This window comes from Bacillus rossius, chromosome 7, assembly GCF_032445375.1.
Source record: "Bacillus rossius redtenbacheri isolate Brsri chromosome 7, Brsri_v3, whole genome shotgun sequence".
Lineage (NCBI taxonomy): Eukaryota > Metazoa > Arthropoda > Insecta > Phasmatodea > Bacillidae > Bacillus > Bacillus rossius.
Window position 1 is genome coordinate 13,857,852 of NC_086335.1, and position 25,313 is coordinate 13,883,164.

The 25,313-nt window shown below is 35.3% G+C and overlaps 1 protein-coding gene across 1 annotated transcript in view; it reads right to left on the bottom strand.

The window, feature by feature from the left end:
• Nucleotides 1-25,313, bottom strand: part of LOC134534406 (lachesin-like) — a 424,713-nt gene that overhangs the window by 19,734 nt on the left and 379,666 nt on the right. The window contains exon 8 of the mRNA XM_063372870.1: nt 12,587-12,655. Within this exon, the coding sequence (XP_063228940.1) occupies nt 12,587-12,655 (69 nt within the window). The remainder of the gene's footprint in view (nt 1-12,586; nt 12,656-25,313) is intronic.

The following is a 25,313-nucleotide window of genomic DNA, read 5'->3' on the forward strand; positions in this document are numbered from 1 at the left end:
GATGATTCTTTATAAAAAGGTATATTGCCCCCCTTTGGAAATTTAGTTGTTGCGCCCCTCTTCAAACCCAATCATATTATTTAAAGTACTTACTCCGACTAAGCAAAAAAAAAAAAATAAAAAATGCTAAGATATAAATGTATTACAAATATATTTTTACATTTAATAAATTAAATCGAAAATCATTTGAAAACAAAGCTTAACCTAAATCACTTTTATAACTAGAGACCGGATTACATGCAAAATAAAAAGCTTGAAATATGCATTAAATATGCATAAATGTGTCAAAATATGCGACATTAAATAATAGAAAAATATTAGTCTTTATTTTTTTTACTCCAAAATCACATAAAATTAGTAAGATATCGACAGTAAATTAACAATTATTTTACATTTAGTATTCATGTAGAAGTTAACAATCAGGTACTGTTCCAAATGTTCGTTATGTACTGAAATTGTGCCTTCGATCACTCAAAATATTTTTATAAGTGGAAAAAGACCGTTCCACATCCATTGAGGTAACTGGGCAGTATTTGAATTTGGATGCTATGTTATCAATTATTGTTTCTGGCAAAAGGTCACCCATCCCATTAATAACACTATTAATTTGACACAAAGGTTCAAAGCCTGGGTTTTTGCTCAAAACGTTTTTTAACTCTTCTTTTAATTTACACGGGAACACATCTGACAATGTGGAGTTCGTTTGACGGATCTTAGTTATTAACCGAATTGATTCAGTAAACGCCAAACATTGAGTATCAAGCTTTTGAATACTCACAGGTATAGGTATGGGAAAAGTGTATGCTAATCACTGATATGTGTTTTTTTTTAATACCATATACGTTAAATGCTTCCTTAGAGTGACAAATTACCATAGCCTCTGGACTATTGAAGTCATTTAGTACACTTTTGATGTCCTTGTAATGTTCGTTGTAAAACAGTACAGCTTCGATCCATATACCCCATATTTGGCAGTTTTTCTTTATTAGCCTTAAAGCGAACAGGTGCCTTAAATAACACAGTTTTTGTTCACTAAGTCAGTTTGTTTACATTTCCAAACGTGGATCTTACTTCTTCAGAGAGTCGATGTACGCCATCGGCAAAGCACGTCACATGAATCAAATTTGGATAAAATACTTGAAAAGATTTGGCTGCTTTGATCATCTGAGAAAAATATAAACACCCTTTTATCGGCAGAAGCTTCAGGAAATAATTTTTATAATACCCTCATTCACAAATTTGGCGATCGTTGAATGATTTGCCTTTTCAAGTTGTTTGCAGGCCACCAGATAGGAAGCAGAAGGCTCTAGTCTCAATGAACCAAAAATTAAATTCGCAATGAAACGGCCACAAGTATCGGTAGTTTCATCAGCGGAAAACCAAGTAATGCTATCCTGGAGTTCCTTGGGTATTTCTTCCACAACATGAAAGGTACATTTTTGGTATTTAATGTTTACGCAAAGTTCATTAGTCTGGCATATTTTGTTTCAAGCAATGTTTTCGGAGAAAATTATTGAATGTATAATTAGTAAGTTTATGAAGAGGAATATTAATCGCAAGCAATGCTACACATAAATCCATATTAAATAGGTTTTTTTTTATTTTGCCTTCTGAATTAGAATTATTGCTACTTGCCACTGTTATAAGTTGTTTTAGGCCTTTCTTTTGTAATCCTACGACATTAAGACTTGTCTTTACATGCTGGTCAATTCAATTTTTTTTTTGCACAAGTAATATTTTTCTCGCAAACTCAACAATATGAAACACTTCCGTCGTATGTAAATATATTAGGAAAGTCTGCCATCCACGAAAAATACTTTTATTTTCGGGTGGCATGGTACATTTTGAACTTTACACAAACACATAAAACACTACACAAATGCAATGAGAGCGCGTCAACAATTATATGCGTAATTTAATAGCCTAGTGATAGTGGTGTACGATTATATTCCAAACAGTGAACAGTTTAACCTAGTCAAAATAAACCCCAGTGTTTTATATTCTGAAAACAATTGACTGGCGTGACTAACCGCGAAAATATTCCAAAACAATAGACTGCTTATTGCGCTCGAAGGACTGTGTGGCTAAATGCCCGTCTACAATAGCAATGTCCTAAACTGTGTCCGAAGGACACTCGTCGCTGATTGGTCCACGTGACCCTCTGACGTCATGCGTCAAGTGGGCGAAGGTCCGAACCTACCTGGTCCGAAGACATTTCGTCAATTTAAACTTTTTGTCCCAACCTGTGTACTTAGGACACAGAGAAAGAACAGAACACTCACGATATTTGAATTTCCGGTTCCCGTTTGGAAACGTGGTATTTGTTTTTGTTATTGAAGGAAATGGAAGGTGTTGTAAGTCAAGAAGAGACACTTTGCCTTACTGAATAAATATATAATATTGCACTCCCACAACTTTCATAAGTTCAATCTCAAACTACAAAGCATCAAAACAATAAACAAAAACATTAGGTTTGGCACATTTACTGCGCTCTGGTGACAACTTTAGAAATCAATACATTCAGCCATTGGACATCGCAATCGTGTACAGGGCAGTTTTCGGTGAGACAATGTGACGTCACTCACATTTGGATGACATGGACCACGCACAGGTTAGGACACTTGTAGACGGGCTCTAATCAATATGGACAGCTACAACGTAATATTTAATTTGTTCATTATGAATCATTAACTAACCTACCCAGAATTATTGCGAAAATATGCATTATTACAAGATTTTAGGTAAAATTTGCATTAACTAACTAAAATGGGCTAAATATTCAAATCCATATGGAAATATGCAATCGCATATCATGCACTCAACTCTCAATAAAATATTTTTTGCCCCTAAAATTTCTAATTTTTCAGTCTCAAGTTAACATTACCATTAAATTTTTCAACAAATATATTTATTTTTCCCTTACCCAACATTTACGTTATTTAAAAAATACATAGACGCGTTTGAAATCGGCCAAGCCGGCAGATCTGGCGCCGGAGCAGCGGGACCGGCAGCCCTGCACGTGCTGGTGCGCGCCCCCGCCGGCAGAGGCGCTGCTGTCTCGCTCTGCGCCGAGCGCGCAGCGGAGCGACAAGGCCAGCCTCCAGGCGGGGGAGTAATTTGAAACGTTAACCTGGCTGCCTGGCTGCCTGCAGCCCGAGGTGTCATTGTCGCGCGAGATAAGCAGCCTGGCGGGAGGGACTGCTCCCCGGGCGCCATCAGTCAGTGTCACACCTCCCGAGCCAGAGTCTCAACTCGCCGCCAAACTAAACGTTATCCCGGGTTAAACTTCCTCCGTGATCGCATGTCACCTCGCCTTATTTTCCCATTATTAAATGAAACAGACTGGCTGGAATATATATTTTGATAAACCAGCCTCTTGCAAGGCATTAAGATATTAAATTAAATAATAATGTGGTTAAAAATATTTAATACTGAAAATCGGTATGTTGCCTATTGTAATATATAAAGTAAGAAAATAAAACAAACGTTTGCGACTTTGACACAAAATGTTTCCTGCTTATATACCTGGAAAACGCCATAAAACATGATACACGCAATAGTTTTAATTTTTATAAAACAATGCGTGTTTGCAAATATATGGGTATTTAAAAAACTGCATTTTTTAACTTTATTGGGAAATATAAATTATAAATAATTAATTTCATACACATGCTTACTTTTATTAAACTTTAGCGTTCATGGTGAATTTAACACAGCGTATTAACTAAAATGTGTTTGTTTAAATAACATTTTCATTGTTTAAAACAAATACGCCGTGATAAGACAGGTAGTAAAATCATACGTGATACTTGCCAAACATTCTTTGGTTATCTAATAACGGAAATATTTTTTCTATGCATTAAAAATTACAACTTGTGGCACTTATATTTAAAATAAATCAGATTGGCCTTTATTTGAATGTGCAATGTATAAACTCTTATTTTACTATGATGTGGTACTAAGGAGTTAACACCCAAACAATTTTTTTTTCCTTTTTTGAACATCAAAAAACACAAGAAAAACTAATATTTTTTATTGTATATTAAAATACAAATTAAAAGGCCTTGGTTTCTTAAAACAGGTGTATTAATAATGAAATATTTTAATAGCTTACTAAAAGAATTAACATATTATTACAATCGGATATTTATATAGTTATTCAATTAATATGCAAACCATTATGCTGTAAATGACGTGCACTGTGTGTATATGTGATACCTTATTAAATCCATTGAAAAGTATCATTGGAGACCGAGTACAGTATACTTTGCACAGAAAACCATTCCGGAGACAAATGCCCCGCTACAAGCTGAGTACTGAGGCCTACCATTTGTCCGACTGTCAACATATTTTTAATGTTTAAACGTTTAATGACATTTTGACATGGTTGTAATTTTATTTTTATATGGAAATCTGTTGATTCTATGATAGAGTGGACACTAATTAAGACATATAAAAATTAACTATCATGCCATAACTTTGTCTCGAACTCCTATACCCCTTGCATTAAAATCCGGCGTGCATTAATATCGTTACCGATATCGGCGAGTTTATTTCTCAAGGCAGCGTTTCTTATCTCCATTTTCTATAAAGTGATTAGGACTATGTTAATAAATAGTGTGTGCTATTAAAAAAGCTTTTTACTTACTACACACAGATTAACAGTGTATTAACTCAATATGATGAAATATTAAAGTATATTTTGCAAATTTAAACATTGACGAACGGAGAACAGAAACGTCATTATATTTCAAGAGCTGCACACTAGGTTTTTTTTTACGCTGTACATAAACAGTAAATCGAAGTTTTTTTAAGGTTTTGTATATTAGTTATTTTGTAATAAATTGATCATCCATTCATTTGAATTAATTTGCATTTTTTTTTACGTGAACCCAAAAAAAATCGCCATCGGCACAGCCTACAGGCGCAGTTCGATTTCATAGTACCTATTTCTTGAAATTCCTAATCCTTGATGTCTAGCTAAGCTCTCCTTTTCTTTCAGTCGTGTATGAGAATCCCGTATGCCACATAAAACAGCGACTACCTGTACGTCATAGTATTAGGCGCCAACTGTTGCAAGAAGCGAGACTAGTTTCAACAAGTTATTTGCATGAGATAGATTAACTCTCACTGCCAAATGGTACTATTTAGCCAGTGGCAACCTTGTAGACTCTTATCCTTGTAGCTGCCTAGTCTAGTAGACTCTTAGGATGGTATTTATATTCACGTCTTGAGCAATTCCTTCGTCAAGAAATTCTTATATGCATTCTTATTTAACATTTGTGTGCCATAGAGGTTGCTTGAGATGATCTCAAGTGATCGCAAACAAGACAATCTTGATGAAGACCATCTTATGATAGTCACACATTTCTTATTTCTGAGAGGGCATTCTCCTGTCTCATAGTCGTTGCTTGAGAACACCATCGTAGAAGCATGTTTCATAGTCGCTGAGACCGTGCTTAAGAACACGAATAAGATCGTTTTTGCCAAGACCACTGCAGGCATGTCTCGCATGTCTCAAGCAATTGCTTGTTATGATCGCAATGTATAAAATGGCGGATTCTCGTGAACCTCGTGTTTTTAAACTTAAATAAATCCTGTATGAAGTGCTGAAGCAATTTTATATGTATTTTAAATGAGTTAAGTGTTTGTTTGTGACCAGTGGTTACATTTTCAAGTGCTAAACAGACACGTTTATTTACGTATCTATCACAGAACGAGTATAATGGATGTGGAAAACGATACGTTTAATGATGGTTGATGGTACATATCACAATCAGAAAATTTAATTCTACATTCGTGACACCCAAAATACATTAAAAATAATTTAAGAAAAGGTGGCATTACACTGTTAATATACCATAATTTTCCATAAAAATTCGCTAGAGGTTTCGTAGTGTAATGGTTAGGGAAATGGATTTCAAATCTGTAGATTGAAAAAACTATGCGAATGTGGTTCAAATCCTGGCACTGGCAATATTTATATATATATATATATATATATATATATATATATATATATATAGTTACAGTAATTGAAAAATGCAAATATAGCTTTAAGAGAAATTTTATTAGATTAATTTTTTAAAATCTAATTGTTATAATATATTTAAATACATAGCTCAATTTAATGATTTGGTTATTTCATACGCAGTAGGCTTTAAGACATCCTGTAGTCTATATATTTTACTTATAATATGATTAAATTATAGAATCACAAGTAACTTGAACAAGAAAAATTAACCTATTATATGAGGAAATTAATGTCTTATATTATTAATGAACAACCACTTTATAAAGGGGTTTACAAAATTTTAAGTTCCTTACTATGTACCCTTATCAGATTCGTTCAAACTTATTGTTATAATTCTAAACATACATTTTTCTTACTTAAATTAAAAATTTTCTTTTACTGTGTAGTTAAATCTGATATTTTTATTAAACTAACATTTACTGTACCTTATCCTGAAGCTGAAGCAGTGTGACATTTCTCAACAAAAAAAAAGTTTTTCACTACCTGAAATATTTTTTGATAATTATGTAAAGACAGGTAGCTTTTAAAAAAGTAGTAATTCAGTATTAACAGTTCTGAAGATGCTAACTTAATTTTATTATTTTTTAAAACGGTATTATTAAATCGTTAGATACATAATTTCTTAATGTTAAACTTGCACAGGAAAGACAAAAGTCTATAAAGTTCTTAATTTCATTCATCTCAAGTGACACAACCTGAGATGTACTAGAAGGTGTGCATATTTGTGGTCGCAAAACATAAATTTTTCCATGTGTGATTCAAGAGTATTAAAACAATAAACGAATTCCTCACATCAACGTACAAACGCACTTCGAATGTAGTGATATATACTCACTAAATCTTGTTACTATAAATAGCCTCAAATTCTGGGGTTTCAGTGCTTGGTGTGAATAGTACCAGAATATTTAAAGAAAACAGTTCAATCGGCAAAGTTCGTGTATGCTCGTGTCTTTTTGGCTGTCTCAAGTAAGTGCTTCGTCAAGCCATAAGTACGGCAAACAAGCTCTTGCTTGAGCATGCAGTCTTCATGAAGCTCGTCTTGTTCGCGGACTATGAAACATGGAGATTGAAATCGCTGCCTTGAGAAACAAGACCGTCTTCGTCAAGACGGTCTCAAGACATTGCTCAAGATGCGACTATAAATACCAGCCTTAGACTTGTAGTTTCGTAGTTTTGTAGTACTGTAGCCATGAAGTATCGTAGGTTTTGTTGCCATGTTTTCTCGTAGCCTTGTAGGCTTGTAGTCTCATGGAATTGTTGTTTCTTAAACAAGAAGCTTGTAGCTTTGTAGTCGCGTAGCCTGTTTCTAAGTAGCCTCGTATTCTCGTAGCTTCGTAGCCTCGAAGTCTTGTAGCTTCGTAGCCTCGTAGACTCGTAGTCTCATTGTCCTGTTGTCTCGTAGTTTTGTATTCCTGCAGACTCGTAGTCTCGTAGCCTCGTATATTATATAGTATTGTAACTTCGTAGCCAAGTCGCTTTGTAGCTGAATGTTTTTTGGAGCAGTTAGGCCTAAGAAAGCTGGTGCCAATGATTTTTGGAGCCAATGACTTTTCGAATCGAATAAATTTTTAAGTCAAATATTTTTGTAGACAAAGATAGTTGGCTTTAAAGACAGTTTGATGCATTGTAGCCTACTGTAAATAGACCACCGCATTCCACCGAGTTGAATGTTCGTGAAAATGTATATCCTTTACGTTAAATCTACTCAATCAAGCCTGTATTATCGTATTCTAATGATCGTATTCATGTGGTATTTATGTGGTGAGATCGTATCCCTGTGGCGAGATGGTATTTCTGCTATGAGATTGTGTCCCTTCAATGGGATTGTTTCCTACCAATTTTAATTTTCGTACAAATGTGTGTCCTTTTGGTTAAATGTGCTTCCGTTTTATCAAATCCATGTCCAGTGTGTGTGTTGTGTGTTCATTGCGGGTCCTGTGTGTGCATTGTGTGTTTCTTGCGTGTTAATAATGTGTCCACATTGTAATGTGTGTTAATTTCGTGTCTTGTGTATACTGTGTGTCCAATGCCTGTCCTGTGTGTTTTACTCTGTATCGATTGTGTGTCCTTTCTGTGTAGTGCGTGTACGTTGAATGTTAATTGTGTGTCCTTTGTTTGTACTGTTTGTCAATTGCGTGACCTGTGTTTGTATTCTGTGACCTATTTTTGTCAAATATGCTTCCTTTTTAATGAATGTGCTTCCAAAAGTGCTTCCTCTTTTAAATGTTGTTTTGACTTGCGTAATAATGTAAATCGATCGTGTTTTGACTATCACATTATTTTAGCGATCGTGGATCTAAGTACGTCCCAGACGTCAAAACTTTTAGTTTGTAACATATTACGACGAAATAACTATCACCTAGCTTGACTTGTCTGATACATAAGTCCAGTATCTTGCTATTCTTGAGAACTTGATAACATCTTTAAAGTCAAACTCGATGGAAGTTGTACCATTGACGGACCAGAACCTTATAGTAGCGACAACTATTGATACCTCGATGGCAGTGGCGTCGATGGTAACGCAGAGCTCGATTTAATGTGTACCATGGCCACCGAAAATATTAAAAAATACTAAACAGTTCTGGTTCTACCAGCAGAAGAGACTTTAATCGCTTTAGTGCTGACTTCAGAGGAAACCTCGATGAGTGATGTTTCGCCAGCGAAGGAGACTTCAAAGGCTAGTAATTCGGCAACAACTAACGAGCATCGAGGCCTTTTACTGTGACAAAATATTCTCGAACAATTGTAATGCTCGCCGACACGAGAATAATCCTTTTCGCTAAATTTTTGGCTGTAAAAATGCCATAAGCAGATTACAAGAAAAGGTAATAGGTATGAAAAAGCACTTGAAGTCATGCAGAGGTTGTTCTGCACGACAGAAAGTAAAGGATTCTTTACAACAACGATGCATCAATGTGCATAAGAGTACACCGGGAATTGGTACATCTAACGTGTGACATGAGCATCTGGATCGGGTCTGAAAGTTTCGTTTTCGGAAACTAGACATCCTTGCGGCTACTGCCGCATTTTCGTAAGGTGCGCGAAGAAATGAGAGGAGTAATTGTACGAAAAATACATCTTAGGCTATATGAAGTTTTGCCACGATAGGTGTCATGTTTGGTTTACACGTATTGACAATTTGAGACGAGACGCGATAAACTATACAGGCGCCGTACATGTGCCTCTTGTGGAACTACCAGCGCAATTTTCAACTCTTTGGTTTTGCTTTGAGACTCGTATGCGTAAAAACACACAAGCAGATGTGCATCAAACGATTTCGATGGGATCTGGACATGAAACTAAACACAAGACAGTACCCGCTGCATTATAGGTAAATAATTAATGGATTCCACTGGGCGCAATATGGATTTCGTAGAATATTGAAATACTTTTATTATCATAAAACGTTAAGAGAATCGAAAAAAAAAATCTTGATGATATCAAGCAGAACATTATAAAACAGCTTACTAATTAAGTAGCAACGTACGAACCTTTAAAATTATAACTTGTAGCTGGACTGCGTACATGGTCAAACGTTTCCGTTTAAGGTCCAAGAGAAGAATTGAGCTTTTAAGACATTGGCTGCTACAATTTAACTTCTGACGATGTGAAGCAGTTTGTGAAACATGGTATCAAATAATTATGTTGGGATAAAAATAATAATTAGAAAAATTATCTGGCTGGTCTCTGACTTCAGTAAACCATTTGTAGCTGAGAATAAGTCTGTTAAAGCCAATGAAGACCTAAATTTTTTTTTTAGATGGCTAACTTTAGAGAGGTTCCTGTAGTAGTTTATAATTTATGTAATAAATTTTTTTCTGTAGTTTTTTTGTTATATCTTGAACCTTTTCCTTTAATGCTATTTTTAATTAAAATATATTTTTGCATCAGTCTAGGATAAAACTGAAGTGATTATTTTATTCATTGTTATAACTAGCGAGTTTCTGATGAGTTTTGGAAATTTTTACGAAACTACAGCTTAAAATAAAAATTTTAAAGATGACGGCGAAGAAGACTTACAAAATGGTCAATAGTAATAGATTCCATGTTAGGGGTTGTTGACGTACGTAAGATTTGTTATTATTTTTTTTTAATTCAGATTTTTTTAAATGTCATTAAATTACATGTTTAATTTCGCCGGGAATCTAACTGAGGACTAGGATCGGTTGAAAAACGAAAATATTGAAAAAAATAAAAAAAATAATATATTTGGAAAATTTCTTGGAAACTTTGGCCAATATTAAAGAATTTAAAGTTTCCAGTGAAGGACAAGTTCATGACCTTGGCAGCTTAAGGTGGCTACTTTTGAGAAGACTTAAGCCATTTTTAGGAATTATGGTTCTTTCAAAGGCGAATGTATTTTGATGCTTTTCTAACTTTGAATTTTTGTAATTTTTGAGGAATAAAGATTAATTTTCCTTTGAATTTTTTTTTAAATAGGAAAATTTCTAGTAATTTTCAAGAACTTTGTATTTTTTTTAGTTATTTTGAAGTTCCAGGACATCCAAGACGGCCGTTGTGATGTCAGAGCGGTCGGTTATTGACCCGCTCCTTGCTCCTCGGGCCGGAACCATCGCCAGTACGTACCAAGATGCAAGATCCTGCATACTTATGGCTATAACTGATTTAGCCTATTTGGGTTTAAATGTGTAATAACTTCATTAAAAAAATTTAATCTATGCTCAACAAATTTATTCTTACGACCATGCTGGAATTGGTTTTGGAAGGTTTTGGAAGGTTTTGATTTTCAAATCGTCCTAACATCTTTAACTGCCTATTTCCATTTTAGAAACGAATTCAATAATTTCATTATTATAACTTTCAAGTTATTTAGAAACCAATTGCACTCAAGTAGGCTATATACACTGTGTTAGACTATATACATCTGCCATAAAAACAAATTCAAGTAAAAACATTGTTGCCCCCTTTTCGAACAGTTTCATATAATCCCATAATAAATGTAATAATTTATTTTAACATTATTTGTTAGATTTATAACCGTTCAATTATTAAAAGTGCAAAATAAATGTTTTTAGAAGATCGAATTATTGTTGCTAGAATACAAAGTATATATTTAATTCATACTGGTTGATGCTTTATTTCGAGATTTGTAATAGCATAGGGACTGAATTCAAATAAGAGTTTAATAGTCCCTATCTAATGTCAGTCCTTGACCTGTCCCACGTATCGCCGAGCTCAGACTGACCCCATGATAGACAGCGAGCATGTAATACGCGCGCATTTGTATAGGGAACGTCTTCGGATATATACATAATAAACGTTGTTTCTCATTACTTTATATGTCACCCCTAGGTATATGTTAACGATAATGAATATGTGACTACAATTATCAGTATTTGTGCCAAGAATTGAAAACAATTTCTAAACCAAACAAATATTTCCTCAACAATGTGTTTTTACATTTACTGAACTCATTACTCTAATAAAAAACTTCTTATATTACCTATTCTCCATCATCAAAATAAATACGTGTAACACCCTATTATTTCATAAATGGTTGAATGTTTTTTATCAACCGTTTATGGCCCAATTTAGAATAACTATTCTTCGGTTGCAACTGCATAGAAACAGCCGTTAAAGAAGTGACTTTAATATTGTTGTAATGAATACGAAATATGCGATTGAATTATAAATATCAAAAAAGCTTTGTCTTGATTAAGAAGTAATAAAATAAACCATTTAAACGTATTTGAAGCATTTATCTCAATTCCATTACATTTGTTTAGTACTTAAATAATTTTTAAATTTATATGATATAACGTAAATTATAATTTTTATTGATAAATATAAATAAAATTCGATGAATATATTTGTATAATTAAGCATTGTAAAATATTTATCTTTACAATTAACTTATTATTATTATTAACATTAAAACGTTTTGAAATGATTTTTATGATTTGTGCTCATTTGTTAAGAGAATGTACACCATAAAAGAACTGAAGTTTTTCTAGTTAAAATACGTTTAGTTAAATTTTAATTATTTGACTAATATATATTTTTTAAATATGTTTGAATTGTGTATGGTTTAAAAAGCTTTTGTAAATTTGTATTAATAAACACCTGCTTTACAGACAGTTAAAAATATAAGGCATACCGTGATAATATAAACTTAAAATGAACTGAAAAAAAATGTTCGCCAACACGACATAAATTTAAGAATATATTTTATGGAAATTGTCTTACATAAAAATTATAGTACCCACGTTAAAAACGGAAAATTAATCGTAAAAAAAACTAATGACTTATACAAATAATTTATTGTTTGAAGATTAACTGGAATAATTTTTACAAAACAATTATATTAGAAATAAAACGAAAATACTTATTAATTTAAGGAATATTAAAAAAATGATAGTTCATTATAAATTAAATATTTTGGTTTTTAATAATTGTAGCTGTGCTGCATGAATACGAGATGGTGGTCTGTTACATTTTACCTATATTCGAGCTTTGCTTCTGGAGGAACTAAATCATACAAATGTAATATTCTTTTTTTCTTTTAGGAAATGACCAAGACATTATACTCACCGTACTCTGTAGAGATACTGGGTTCTGTCGTCGGCGCGGTCCTGTGCAACGTAGTCGGAGTGGGGATCTCTGAAACACAAAGTAAGAGGAAAATGTTATTACTAGCTTTAATATAATACATTTTTTCTACTAAACCATCATCAAATCTTAAAAAATATATTTTACAAATTAGTCTTTTTGGATAATACATTTATAAAACATATATCAAAACAATTTTTAGATAATTCTTTTACATTTTACGTTAAGATATTTTGAGTTAGTTAGAAAAAATGTCGTCTGCTCTACGAACAATACCTTTGCTTGGATTACAGAAAGTTTTAAAATTTTTATGGGATTTTTTTTTCATATTAACTGATAATACATAAGTTCAAAACTAAAAAGAATAAATGAATTTAATACAAAACCAGATGTTATAACAATAAATTATACAAAACGAAATATAAATAAAAAATAATGTATATTTAACGTAATTACCTCGTGGTATATTGCAATAATGTATTAAAAAATCTTAAGGAATGAGATGATTTGCCTCAATTAGGACTCAAAAATAATACATTTTACCTTGTTTTGGATGTAATCTTTTCTGTTGGGTTACGGTATCATAAAAATACCAATGAACGGATTTAAACACAGTAATTAGAAATATTGACTTAACATTAACACGAAATACTATATGTAAGGGGACGAAAATAATTAAATAACAGTTTAATAATAAGAAAAAAATTTAAATACACATATGAATAACTCTTAAACAAGTAAGTTTTTCTTTAAGAAAAATTCAAACCTTCAAATCTACTAATGCGAGAGGTAAAAAAAAAGAGCATTAAAATGTGCATAAAGAGTTATGATGTATGAATTTGAAATTTTTCGGACATTTTCGGAGTAATATATATATATATATATATATATATTAGGATGGTCCTTATTTTTCAGTCTTAATTTCAAATCGCCCAAACCCCATTTTTTTTTCTTTTGTAAAAGATAAAAAATCGAGGCCTTACTCATTAGGATCAGAGGTCGGGAACCCGTGCCGCATCGAGCCTGAAGTTGGGAGGACAAAGCGCTTCCACGCGCGCGTGTGTCTGTGCAAGCCTCGACATGTCCGTGCAAGCCTCGACATGTTCGAGCCTAGGTCCTCCCGCACTTCTCAGATCTATTTCTCAGTTTGTCTCGAGATGTTGCGCGTGTTACAAGTCCCCGCTATGAAGCAAGCATGTGTTCCAATTTGAGAAGTGACGATAAAAACGTTTATTTAGTGGGTTCAGTGTCTCACTAAATTCGTGGTTGCAAGCTACCCTCATACAAGCAAGTGCTTTCAGTTTTATTTTATAATTTACGGGAAGTGAAATTGCCTCTTGTTGAAAGTGCTAATTAAGTGATAAGGGAGTGTTTAATTTTTCGGGAGAAGGCAAGGATCCCTACGAGATCACTGCAACCTTGCCAGGAAAAAATCATTAAATTACATTATTATTGGCATAATTTACAAAGGAATTCTCATCGGTCATCGGAAACGCAGCGTGAGCGTGAGAATGAATTCATATTAGATTTAAATAATTAATTTTATATCGTGCATGCAAATGCTTTGGAGTTAATTTAAATAGAAGAAGATAGTATATGTTTGTAGCTCCAAAGATAACCTGAATGGAAAGGGTGCATTGCCGGGATTGACAAGAAGACACAAAACGGGAGGAACGGTCAATCGAGAGAGCCATTAAATTTTATGAAAGGAGGGCCAAAGAACAAGCACACCGTGAGGGTAATATTAAATTTCACTTTCACGCAGGAAGTTGTTCTGAAGAGTCTGATTCATCCGACACACCTTCATCTAGTTTGTCCCTACCTTGTCCTACCCAAATAACAGGACCCGCCGAAGAAAATTCCGATGAACCGGATAAAGTAATGTGCGGTCGAAAATGCATTTTAAACCAAAGTTAATGGCAGCCTTGGTTCGTTGCCAAATAAGTCAACGGAATGCATTATTCATTTTAGAAGCAGCAGTTGAAGCACTAGGCCTTAACTTAACAGATATAGCTTTCAATAGGACTTCTCTACAAAGATATATATAGAGAAAGGTTTAAGAAAAATAACTATCTGAAAATTAAACAACTATTTCAAGAGGATGTGCATAAGTTTGTAACTGTGCATTGGGAAGGTAAGCTACTTCCAGCATTGAATGTGTGAGATCCAAAGCAAGAAAGGCTGTCAGTTATAGTTCCCTATGATGGTAACAAAGAAAAATGGTTGAGGGTACCAAAATTAGAAATAAATGTAGTTCAGGAAGAGAGCAGGCCTTAGCTGTTTGGACTGTTCTGGGAGACTGGGGATTGCAAGAACTAGTTCAAATTTTGTGCTCCGACACTACTGCGTCTAATACACGACGTTTCAGTGGTGCTGTAACGTATTTAGAGCAATATGCCGAAAGAGAGCTAATATACTTCCCCTGTAGACATGACATGTACGAGCTAGTTTTGCGGAGTGTCTTCGAACAGGAGTTTTCAAAGGATTCGTACAGTCCAGATATAGTATATTTCAAAAAAAGTAGAGAACAATAGAATACATTGGATCACGAAAATTTTATCACGGGGCGAACTTACTGAAAAGAAATATTGGATGAACAAGAAAATGCGAACATCACAAATTATTTGTATGATGTGCTGCAAAACCAAAATTTAAAACATGATTACCGTGAACTGACTGAATTGTGCATAGTTTTTATTGGAAAGTATCCGGAACAGAACTACAAAATCTAACCACCAGGATCTCTCCATTATGCCTGATGGATGGCGAAAGCTTTGTATTACTTTAAAATGTTTTTATTTTCAGTCGTCAGTTAGCCCTGAATATGTCTGTAGTTAACAGTTTAAGAAATATATGTGTGTTCTTAGTGAAACTTTATGTAAAAGCCTGGCTGGAGTGTTCGTTAGCTGTACAGGCGCCATTGAATGACTTACTATTTACGAAACAATTGATAAAAATATGAAACCATAAATACAGGTATTTCGTCTGCTCCACCTTTGAATATATATACTGTATAGAAGTCGCCAGCCCAGGTTAAAATTTCTAATACGGATTTGAGGTAGTTGGTTAATTCACCGCCGCAATCGCCACCATCTCTAGGGCATCGACTTGTGGTGGTCCCTAGCGGACAAGTGTCGAACTCTTCAAACACCCCTTCCCCCTCCTGTTGAACGACCATGAGCTGCAGTGAATGATAGGTGTGGGTGCGGGAAATGACAGCGGGCGACAGTAATGCGCTCTAATGTGTAAATAACAACTAAGCCGATACAGGGCGTTACGGCAGCGCACTGCAGCGGTGAAGTACCCAAGCTGCTCATCATACGCTTCTGAAAAACTTAGAGTAAATCCTATCCACTCGCGACTTCTATACAGTATATATATTCAAAGGCTCCACTGAAGAAATTTTGCAGTCACTTATGGTATTTATCAGAAGATTTGGCTGTTTTTGCACTTTTTGATAAAAAATTTGCTGTATCATCAAAAATAAAAATGGTTGAAAACTTAAAACGGGAAAATCTCAACACGGAAAGAAAGTATTCCGTTTCTCCAAGCGATACTTTTCACCTTACAGGTAAGATCATTTCTATATTTATTTTTGGTTATGAAATTTATGAAAATATTGTAAACATAACATAAACCTGTCATTTTAAACCATGCTTGGCTCAAAAACCATTTATATATGGCACGTAGTACATAAAATATTATTATTATAGAGTATATTATAAATGGTTAGGGATTTTTTTTCTTTTTGTTTCAGATAAAAATATTTAAGACTACATTTCACAAAAAAGTTTAAATTTCCTGAAAAAATTAGAAATCAACACTAACTTTTTGAATCATAGCCAAGACTTTTGGGACGCAGATGATGACTATTTAAAGAGTCAAGAAACAATAAGTAATTTAAGAGTAGCAAATTACACGGTAATGAGGGGCAAACAAAGACAATTCCTTTTTCACAGTGTTGAAGACCACAGGAAGCAATTCCTTGATTACAAAAAAAAAAAACCTTCATTAAAACGAAAATTTGTTTAAGTTGGAAATATTATTTTATTAAACACCTAAATGTTCATTTAAAAAATTATTTTTAAAATAAAAATATATCTATTAGCATCATTAATTTATTTGCATATTTAAATTGTTACCCTTTTTTCCCATATTCAAGGTCGATGTTGCACGGGCTAAATTTAAATTTACCAGAGGAATTTTGTATATTGCCATTTAACGGAAAAGGGGATAAAAATAAGGGGTGGGGGACCTAGAATAACGAAGTTATTTATCCCCCCCCCCCCCCCACCGAAGGCGACGACGAAGATTATAGGAAGAAATTCTTGGAATGCAAGAAAAAAATCATTAAGAAGTAAATTTGTTTAAATTGAATTAAGAAGTTTTTACAAACATTCCAAATCTGTAATTATTTTACTAAAAAAATATCAATTGAAAAATATTTAAAAAAATAACAGAATTTTTAATTTATTAGCGCGTTTTAATTTTTAACCCTACATTGCAATATTCAATGGCAATGCGGCACTGGTTAACGTTAAAATTTTAAAAAATCTTTTGTATATCTTAATTTTAAAAGGAAAGGAAAAAAATGATGGGTGGGAAACCCGGAATTACGAAGTTATTTTTCACCCCTATAAATCAGGACCTTATATATATATATATATATATATATATATATATATATATATATATATATATGCTGGCCCAGGTTTTATCGTGAGGATCTCGGTTAAGTCGAATAGTTGTTCGGCATCAGAATCGTAACGTATGCCGATAGTATCCTACCGTATTCTATCGTAACCAATATTATCCTGCCAATCGTATTCTACCTTATCCTATCGTACTCTGTATATCATAGCCAAATGTATCCTTCTAGTAGTATAAGAATGTCGGTCTTTGCGCAGATTTAAGACTGTGGTGCGTGGTGCTAGTCCACTATCTTGAATTGTGACATAACGGCGGCCACATTCATATTCGATGACTTTGACAGAAGTTTATTAATGTATGTCCTGGGCCCGGTGACTGTGCGTGGTGTCAGGGTCAATGTCCACCATCTTTTAACATAATAATCTGAGAATATTTCACATCCACCATCTTGGATTCCTCCATCTTGAATTCTATTTGGTTTTCTAGATATATCTGCCATTTAAATTTATGATGCCATGTCTGCTGGCAGACTGACCCCCCACTATTTATATAAATACGTATATTATTTGTTTCATTGAAAAAGTTATCACCCTCCTTCATCCTATCACAGCCATCATCCCGCCTTATTTGTGGTCTCCCCTACACCCTCGACATTCTTTATAGCCATAAATACCGACCGCTTTCCCTGGGAGCCTTCAGTTGACAGATGTTCCTCATTCTGTAGTATGCGTCTACTGAGGTGGCTATCGAGGGTGCCATCTCATGATATTACATTATATCCATTATATAGTTTTTGTCTGCTCAAAGTCGCCATCTTGGATTATATCACAACCACTTTTTTTGATTACGACTTCCTGATTGCTATCTAGATTTCGCCTGCTAGAGGTCGCCATCTTGAAATATGTCACAGCCACTATATTTTTTGTATGTTCTGCTAGAGGTCACCATCTTGGATGTTGTTATTTCCTCGATCTATGTTTCCACTGTTAGTTCCAAGTGTGTGTCATCATCGCTCTGTCTCATGCACTTAAATTAATGTTTCAATACCTACCAGTACTCGTTATGATTATTAGCGAATTATGAAAACCAACTTTTTATACAAATTACATTGGAAGCGAGTTGATGCGAACCATTTCATCATACACCTCTTGTGCCAGAAATTAGGCATTTCGTCACCTTTTATTTAATTTTTCTATAATTTAAATTTTTTTTGGGAAATCTTATTTTCTTAATTTATCTGGTTGTTAAGGGGGTGATTTACTCTTTGTTAGGCCGGTGTACGCCACATGTTTAAACTTGGTGCCAGTGGACCGAAGCCCCTTTCTCAGGGGGCCAATCTGATATTATGATGTCTAATGTGGACGTGGGCAGCCCGGGTTGAAATTTCTCTCGCCTGCAGTCACGTCTCGAGTTTGTAATTTTTTTTTTCTTCATGACCAAAATTGCATAGAGTAGCTTGTGGGCAGCAAGCTGCTACTTCTGAGAGGCTTGCTGAGAATAGCAAGTCTCGTCACGAATGGGGCTCCAGTGGAGCTGTGTTCCCAGCAGAGTGGCATTTACTGACCCCCCTTCCTCTCCCCCCCCCCCTGTTAGTTCTGAGAAATCAAGCTAGGAGCAGTGACCTGACGGGAACTTAGCCAAGACGATGGCCTAATTCAAGGACATTCTCCCTGGTCTTACAGAGACGTCCCCGACATCTAGCGGCGAAAAAAGTAACCGCGGGCCTGGTCGCCAGCATGCAGAGCTCACCCTCGTGACACCTAGTGGCAAGTCAGCTCACCGCCTCAGTTAGTTCCCATATATGCCGCTAGAGAGCAGCGCAGCCGTGCCATAAGGCACTATGCTTTCTTCTCGTGGCCTGTAGAAGTCGATTCTTTGTAGCTTCCTGTTACCGCCGGTAGAGAGCGCGCATGTCGTGTTGTCACGCCACCTCGGGCACCTCCGCATGTTTTCGGCCCTGAGCCGAACCTTCTCCCCCTTTTTTCTTAGGGCTGAGCGCCCGATTTAATTAGAAGCTTTGACCGCCTTCGCCGGCACTTAGTTCTCCGACCTCGGCTACTGACCACGTCTTCTCGGCGTCCTCTGTGCTAAGAGGCTTTTCGCGGCAACGGCGAATTCGTGTGCACAAGAATATAGTCAGCTTGCCTTAGGGATGTGATCCCAGTGGTACAGAAGCCAGTCATATGTAGTATTAAGAAGAAATCATGTTTAGTTAGATTTTATTATTGTTTTTACTTTCCTAAAAATTTTAGTTTCTTCCGCGCAACCGCGAATTCTCGGTATGCGCCATCCTGATGTCGGTGCGAGACACCTCGCGAGCCCTGATTTCACACCCTGTTTGGTGAGTAATCCTTTATTTCTCCCCAAATTCCCTTTTGTTGCCCTTTCGCGCCGACTGTGTATGACTGTCTGGACGCAGGTCTAATTCGTTTTGAATTTGGCTTGTGTTTCAGACAGGGTAAAAATAAATAGCTCCCGCATGATCTTCGGGACCTGCAGCTGATTCCCCCCAATTAGAAGAGTTTTCCTCTCGGTCCGACGTCATCCTGGGAAGACCCGGGTGATATGAGCTATATATATATATTCCACTTGCATAGAAGAAACTAAATTCCTTAATAAGATACCAGCGAGCAGTGCTTTAAGAACGTAATTATCAAGAATATGTAAAATCAAGGAAACTCATATTTATGTAATCGTAAGGAGAATCAAATTTTGGTGCTAGACTGGAAATGTTGTTAATGTAATCATTTGTTTCTTAGGGTGTAATATATATTGTTTTAAATAATGTAGGGGCGCCCCCCGTAACCTTGCTTATTGCTAAGATCTTTATTATCATGTCGAAATGATGCTAAAACTAAACCTCTTAATAATAAACCAGGAAAACCTATAGACCAAATTATTTATATAGTGTATTTATTTATCATTTTCCTTCTTATGCATATCGATCCACGAACTCCCAAGTTACTAGTGTGCAGGGAGTGTAAATTTTATCTTGTTCACCGCCTCGTGTCCCCTCTGGTAATTAACTTAAATTTTCTTAATATTTTTTTCCAGCAGTTTCCAAGGTGTTTTTAATTAATTTAAAACAATATAGTTTTTGGGCACGAGGGGCGTTACACTCTGGATTGAAAAACACACACCACTAACCACCCAACCATTTATACATTTACTAGACTGAAAATTAAATTATATGTATAACACATTAGGGCTTGTAATTTTTTTAATGTTAAGGAATAATAGAATCTCATGTTGGAGGCCGAGCCAACATCTTTATTTTCAAAAATTGCTTACAAGAGCATTAATGATACATAGTGCACAAATCATCAGCAAGAGTGTGTAGCAGCCATCTTTATTTATAGTTCATGCTGCTTATAGTGCTAGTGTAATTAAGTAAACACATTGTCACATTAAAGTCACTGCAACATAATTATTAGTTAATTTATTACCCGCAAGAGTGGAGAAGTATTTATTACTACGGCATCTGACAACTTGTCGGTCATCTTGAATATATGAATATATTATCTTAAAAATTAGAAACAAACTATTCTAAATGTTATCAAAACGTACTTATAAATATTGTTACAAACGCGAGAGACCAGACCGCTATGCCAGGTTTGGAGCTGACTGGCAGCCCTGCAGTGTCATGTGCGGCATGCTGACGTAAGACATGCCACGCGTGCCTGTTCGGATTACAAGGGTTGTCACTACCCTCCTCCTCCCCCAACCGTCCTCATGCCTCGGCACCGTTATCTATTGCTGAGTGGCCGGGAATTCGGCGGGCCGCCATTTGAGCAAGCGACGCAACCCTTCTCGACTGTTCGGGCGTCGGGTCAGCCCGGAATGACGCGAAGGTTCGAGATGGGCGCCACAGACTACTTAAGCAGTGAAGCCAGCCTCCATGACCGGTTTTTGGGGTGACGGTGAATGCCGTGAGTGCCGCGAGTGTGGCGAGGGTTTTGGACGACAGAATCTCACGATGGTGAGGGCCGGTGCGGGCCGTGAGTGTAGCGAGTGTTCGCTGACGGAGTTTTGGCAACAGAGTTCGGCGAGGAGTGCAGCGAGAGTTCCGCGACGGGTGTTGCATGAGTCCCGCGATGAGTACGGCGACATTTTCGAGCGACAGTTCCGGAGTTCCGAGGGTTCTGCGAGCAAGGGGAAGTGCGATATCACAAGAGGGTGAGAGATCCCACTTTTCAGTAGCGCAGCGCGGCTCAACGGGATCGAGAGTGCACTGAGTGGTGCGAGACTGTGTGTGTTAACAGGCGCGAGATAAGGGGAGAACCACTGTTGAGCCTAGCTCCAGTGAGGAGTGCTAACTGCGAAACTTGACAGACATGGAGTGACTTGATAAACCTTTTTTAAGTGAGAGAAGATTTTTATTATTGATACAAATATTACTAATAAATAAAATTGAAATAATTTAATTGCGCCATCCCTTACGAACCAAGAAGTTCTCCCCGCATTAAAAATTGTAACATTTCTGTTGTCAGAAGTGGGATGGACCTAATTAATATACTAAGGATTCAGTTAAATAAATAAAATTAAAGTAAAAAATAGAATTCAGTTTTCCTAGAATAAATAAAGTGTTTAGAACTTTAGTGAAAGTCGTATGTTATAAACTTTGTTTACGTACTCTCTAAAGTTTTGAATGTTATAGAGTTATTGCTATTTTTATTAGAAGGTTTTTATTAATTGATAGCCGTAATCGAAATTAAAATTCTTTTAGTTTATTAGTTTAGGCTGCTGGAGATGTTATTGTTGAGGATTCTAATTAGTTAAGGGTTGCATTAAAATAAATTTTGATTTACATTTTCCTAATAGGAGCCAGTATGAAGACCTTCACGGAATAAGTGAAGTATGAAATGGAGGAGAGTAATAACCACCATAAAGAAAAGAAGAATGATAAATAATAGCCTACAGGAGACGAAGTATGGTCAGGAAAAGATGAAGAGTAACCAGGAGGCCATTCAGAAACAAATTAATAAGAGAAATAATAGACCAACAAGAAGAGGCTGGTATGGCCAAATAGAGAAGAAGAATGAAAAGAAAAACTCACAAGCGGAGCCAAATGCCATAATACTCCATACTGATGAAGGGAAGATAAATAAGCCAAGAGGAGAATAGCAGCAAAGAAGAGAAAAACCGCCAAATAGAGAAGAGCAGCTAGGAAATGAAAATTGAAGAAGAGCTGATTAAGAGCACAAGTGTGGTAAAGACTGGTACCAAAGTGATGAATATTGAACAAAAGAAATAAAGATAAATAAATGAGAGAGGGAAAATGCCGAGAAGTGATTAAATTGAGTCTAAAATAAATGGGAAAATGCAAAGAAGAGATGAAGAAAGACCAATAAGAGCCAATGGGAACACAATGAGTCATGAAAGTGGTACAAGGAGGAACAAAGTGCAAACCAGAAAAGATTCAGGAGAACCAAGAAGGGATGAGGAACCAAGAAGAGACGAAGAAGAGAAAAATTATAAAAATAAATAAAATAAAATAATAATAAAAAATAAGAAACAAAAAAATTTACAAAATTTACAAAATATTCTGACAGCTTGTGAACTTCTCATCGTTGAACAAGGATAGAGGTCTAGTACAATTTCTGATATTAAGGAAAACGTACGATTGTTTTCTCCATGTGCTCCTGATTTTTTCTGTAAGTATATATATTGATGGTTTCCTCCCAGTGCTCTTGATTATTCCTGGTTGTATATCTGATGGTTTTCTCCAAGTGCTTCTAATTATTTGTAAGAAATCGATCACCACATGAAGGATTTTTTAATTAATCAGTTATACCTTTTTATTGAAAGTTACATATAATTAGTGAATTTCTGCTACTACTAAATCAGCACTTACACAATATTTTTATCAGGTGGAATTAAAAATCTCTATCACGAAGGACGAACTTCCTTGTCCTTGGTGTCTAGCGAAGCGTTCTTTCTTTTGCGATCGTTAGTGAGCATCTCGCATCCCACATAAAAAAATAAAAAAATAATGACGAAACACAAAAAATGACGACAATTCATGCCAATTATCGGGACTACTTTTAAAAAGTTCTTTTGCTTGAGATAACTTAACTCTTGCTGATTAAATATTAAAAATATTCTATTTAATTAATGGGTCTAATTTATAACTCTTAGTTTGCATCTGGCATTAGTCTCAGTAACTAATATGGATCCTTATTCGGTGTCTGTCGCTGTATCGAAAGGACACTGGTGTAATTATTGCAGCAAGAATTCATCTTGAGAAAGAATGGAAGACAACACGAGAAGAATGATTGTGTTAAAAATCCACTACGCAATATGATAAGTTGTGCTCGATGTAACAAGTCATTTACGCGAAGAGAGAGCTTAAAAAAACATGATAGAACTTGTAACGCCAAGCCTGCGTACAAGCTAGAGGTCAACAATGGATCTACTAGTCTAAAGAAGAGTGATCTACATTACATCAATAAGTTTTCTTGCCTTGAAAGATATTATTTGCTTGGCTCTTCCGATCTCGACAAACAACTTAAATTGAAGTACGTTGATGATTTATGGAAGAATGAAGAGAATGGAAGAATCCTTAACGTGAAAAGTGTTAATATGTTCAAGCCGAATTAAAGTAGATCTTTTCTTCTTTGTAAAAATGGTGGACTCCTAAAAAGAAAGCACGAAGACGATTAAGAAGCTTAGACATCAACGATATCGAATTCTTGCAGTAATCTGGGTGAAGACGATTCCTTCTACGGTGATGGCGACAGTGACTCTGAGGCTGATGACAAAGGCAATGATTATGATGAAGCACCTAAAGCTGACAAGATCGAAGACTGTGACGATGTCCTGAGAACGAAACAATGTAAACGACGTAATAAAACAAATTATCCTGATCAAGTTATTGATGAACACTGGCTCGATGACGAAAGTTACCTTGAGGTTGGTGTTAAAACGGAAGACACTAGAAATCATAATATTTATTATAAACATGCAGGGAATATGAACTTAGCATAAGAGATTGATTATATGTCATGTGAAGATCCTAACATATTATTTGATCGCCTGAGACTGTTGGTGGCATCTGTTCGTAGAGGAAACTACTCACATATCGACGAAGTAACGTCCATAATTCAAGAGCTGCGGAAAGCTGGCTACATACAATAATCGTTTGTTGAACCGTCATATATGTACTATTGAAAAATAAATTAAAAATTTATATTTTAAAAAATTAGGTTTTATTTCTTGTAAAATCAATTAAAACTAAGTCTGAAATCTCGTCATACTGCTACCACTTCATTTATTGTGCTTCCTCGTCATCAATTGTGCTTCCGATTGCGCGTCCTATTCTATATTTGTGTTTCCAATTGTGCGTCCTTTTCTATGATTGTGCTTCCGATTGTGCGTCCTTTTCTATGAATGTGATACCTTTTTCATTGAATGTGCGTCCGATTGTGCTTCCTTTTTGTTGAATGTGCTCCCTCTATATTTAATGTGCTTCCGATTGAGGTTCCTTTTTGTTAATTGTGCGTAATAAAATCTGTAGTGACTGAATATTTACTAGTTCAAAACCTCTTGGTGTTGCTAAAATATTTTTCAAGGTCTCTTGGTCCTTTAGTATGTATAAAACATTTCACGATGTTCTAATTGACTGTAATTAGCTAACGACGAAGAAGGTCATGAGGTCCGGAAATGACTAGCCTATATGTCTGATATTGTTCATGACTCGGTCTCGTGGTCCGGAGATGCTTGGCCTGTATGTATGGCTTTGTACATGAACGGTTTAGAGGTTGTTCAGTGTATCGAAAAACTAGACTTACATGTTAGGAAATGCGACAACGTATTTAATTCGTCGGATATGTATATTGTCTTGAGTTTTATAATTTTTTTAGAGTGAATGATTAATAAAATTCGCGAAGGTAATGGAAAACAGAAACAAAAATGTATTTCATATTTAGTTATACTTGTCAGTGGTCAAGTATCGAACCAAGGATAGGAACTGATTGAATCAATTTGTAAGTTAATTGTAAATTTCTTTGGAGAATTATGGAATTTTTCCCGAATTTCTATCTAAATAATTACACGATTC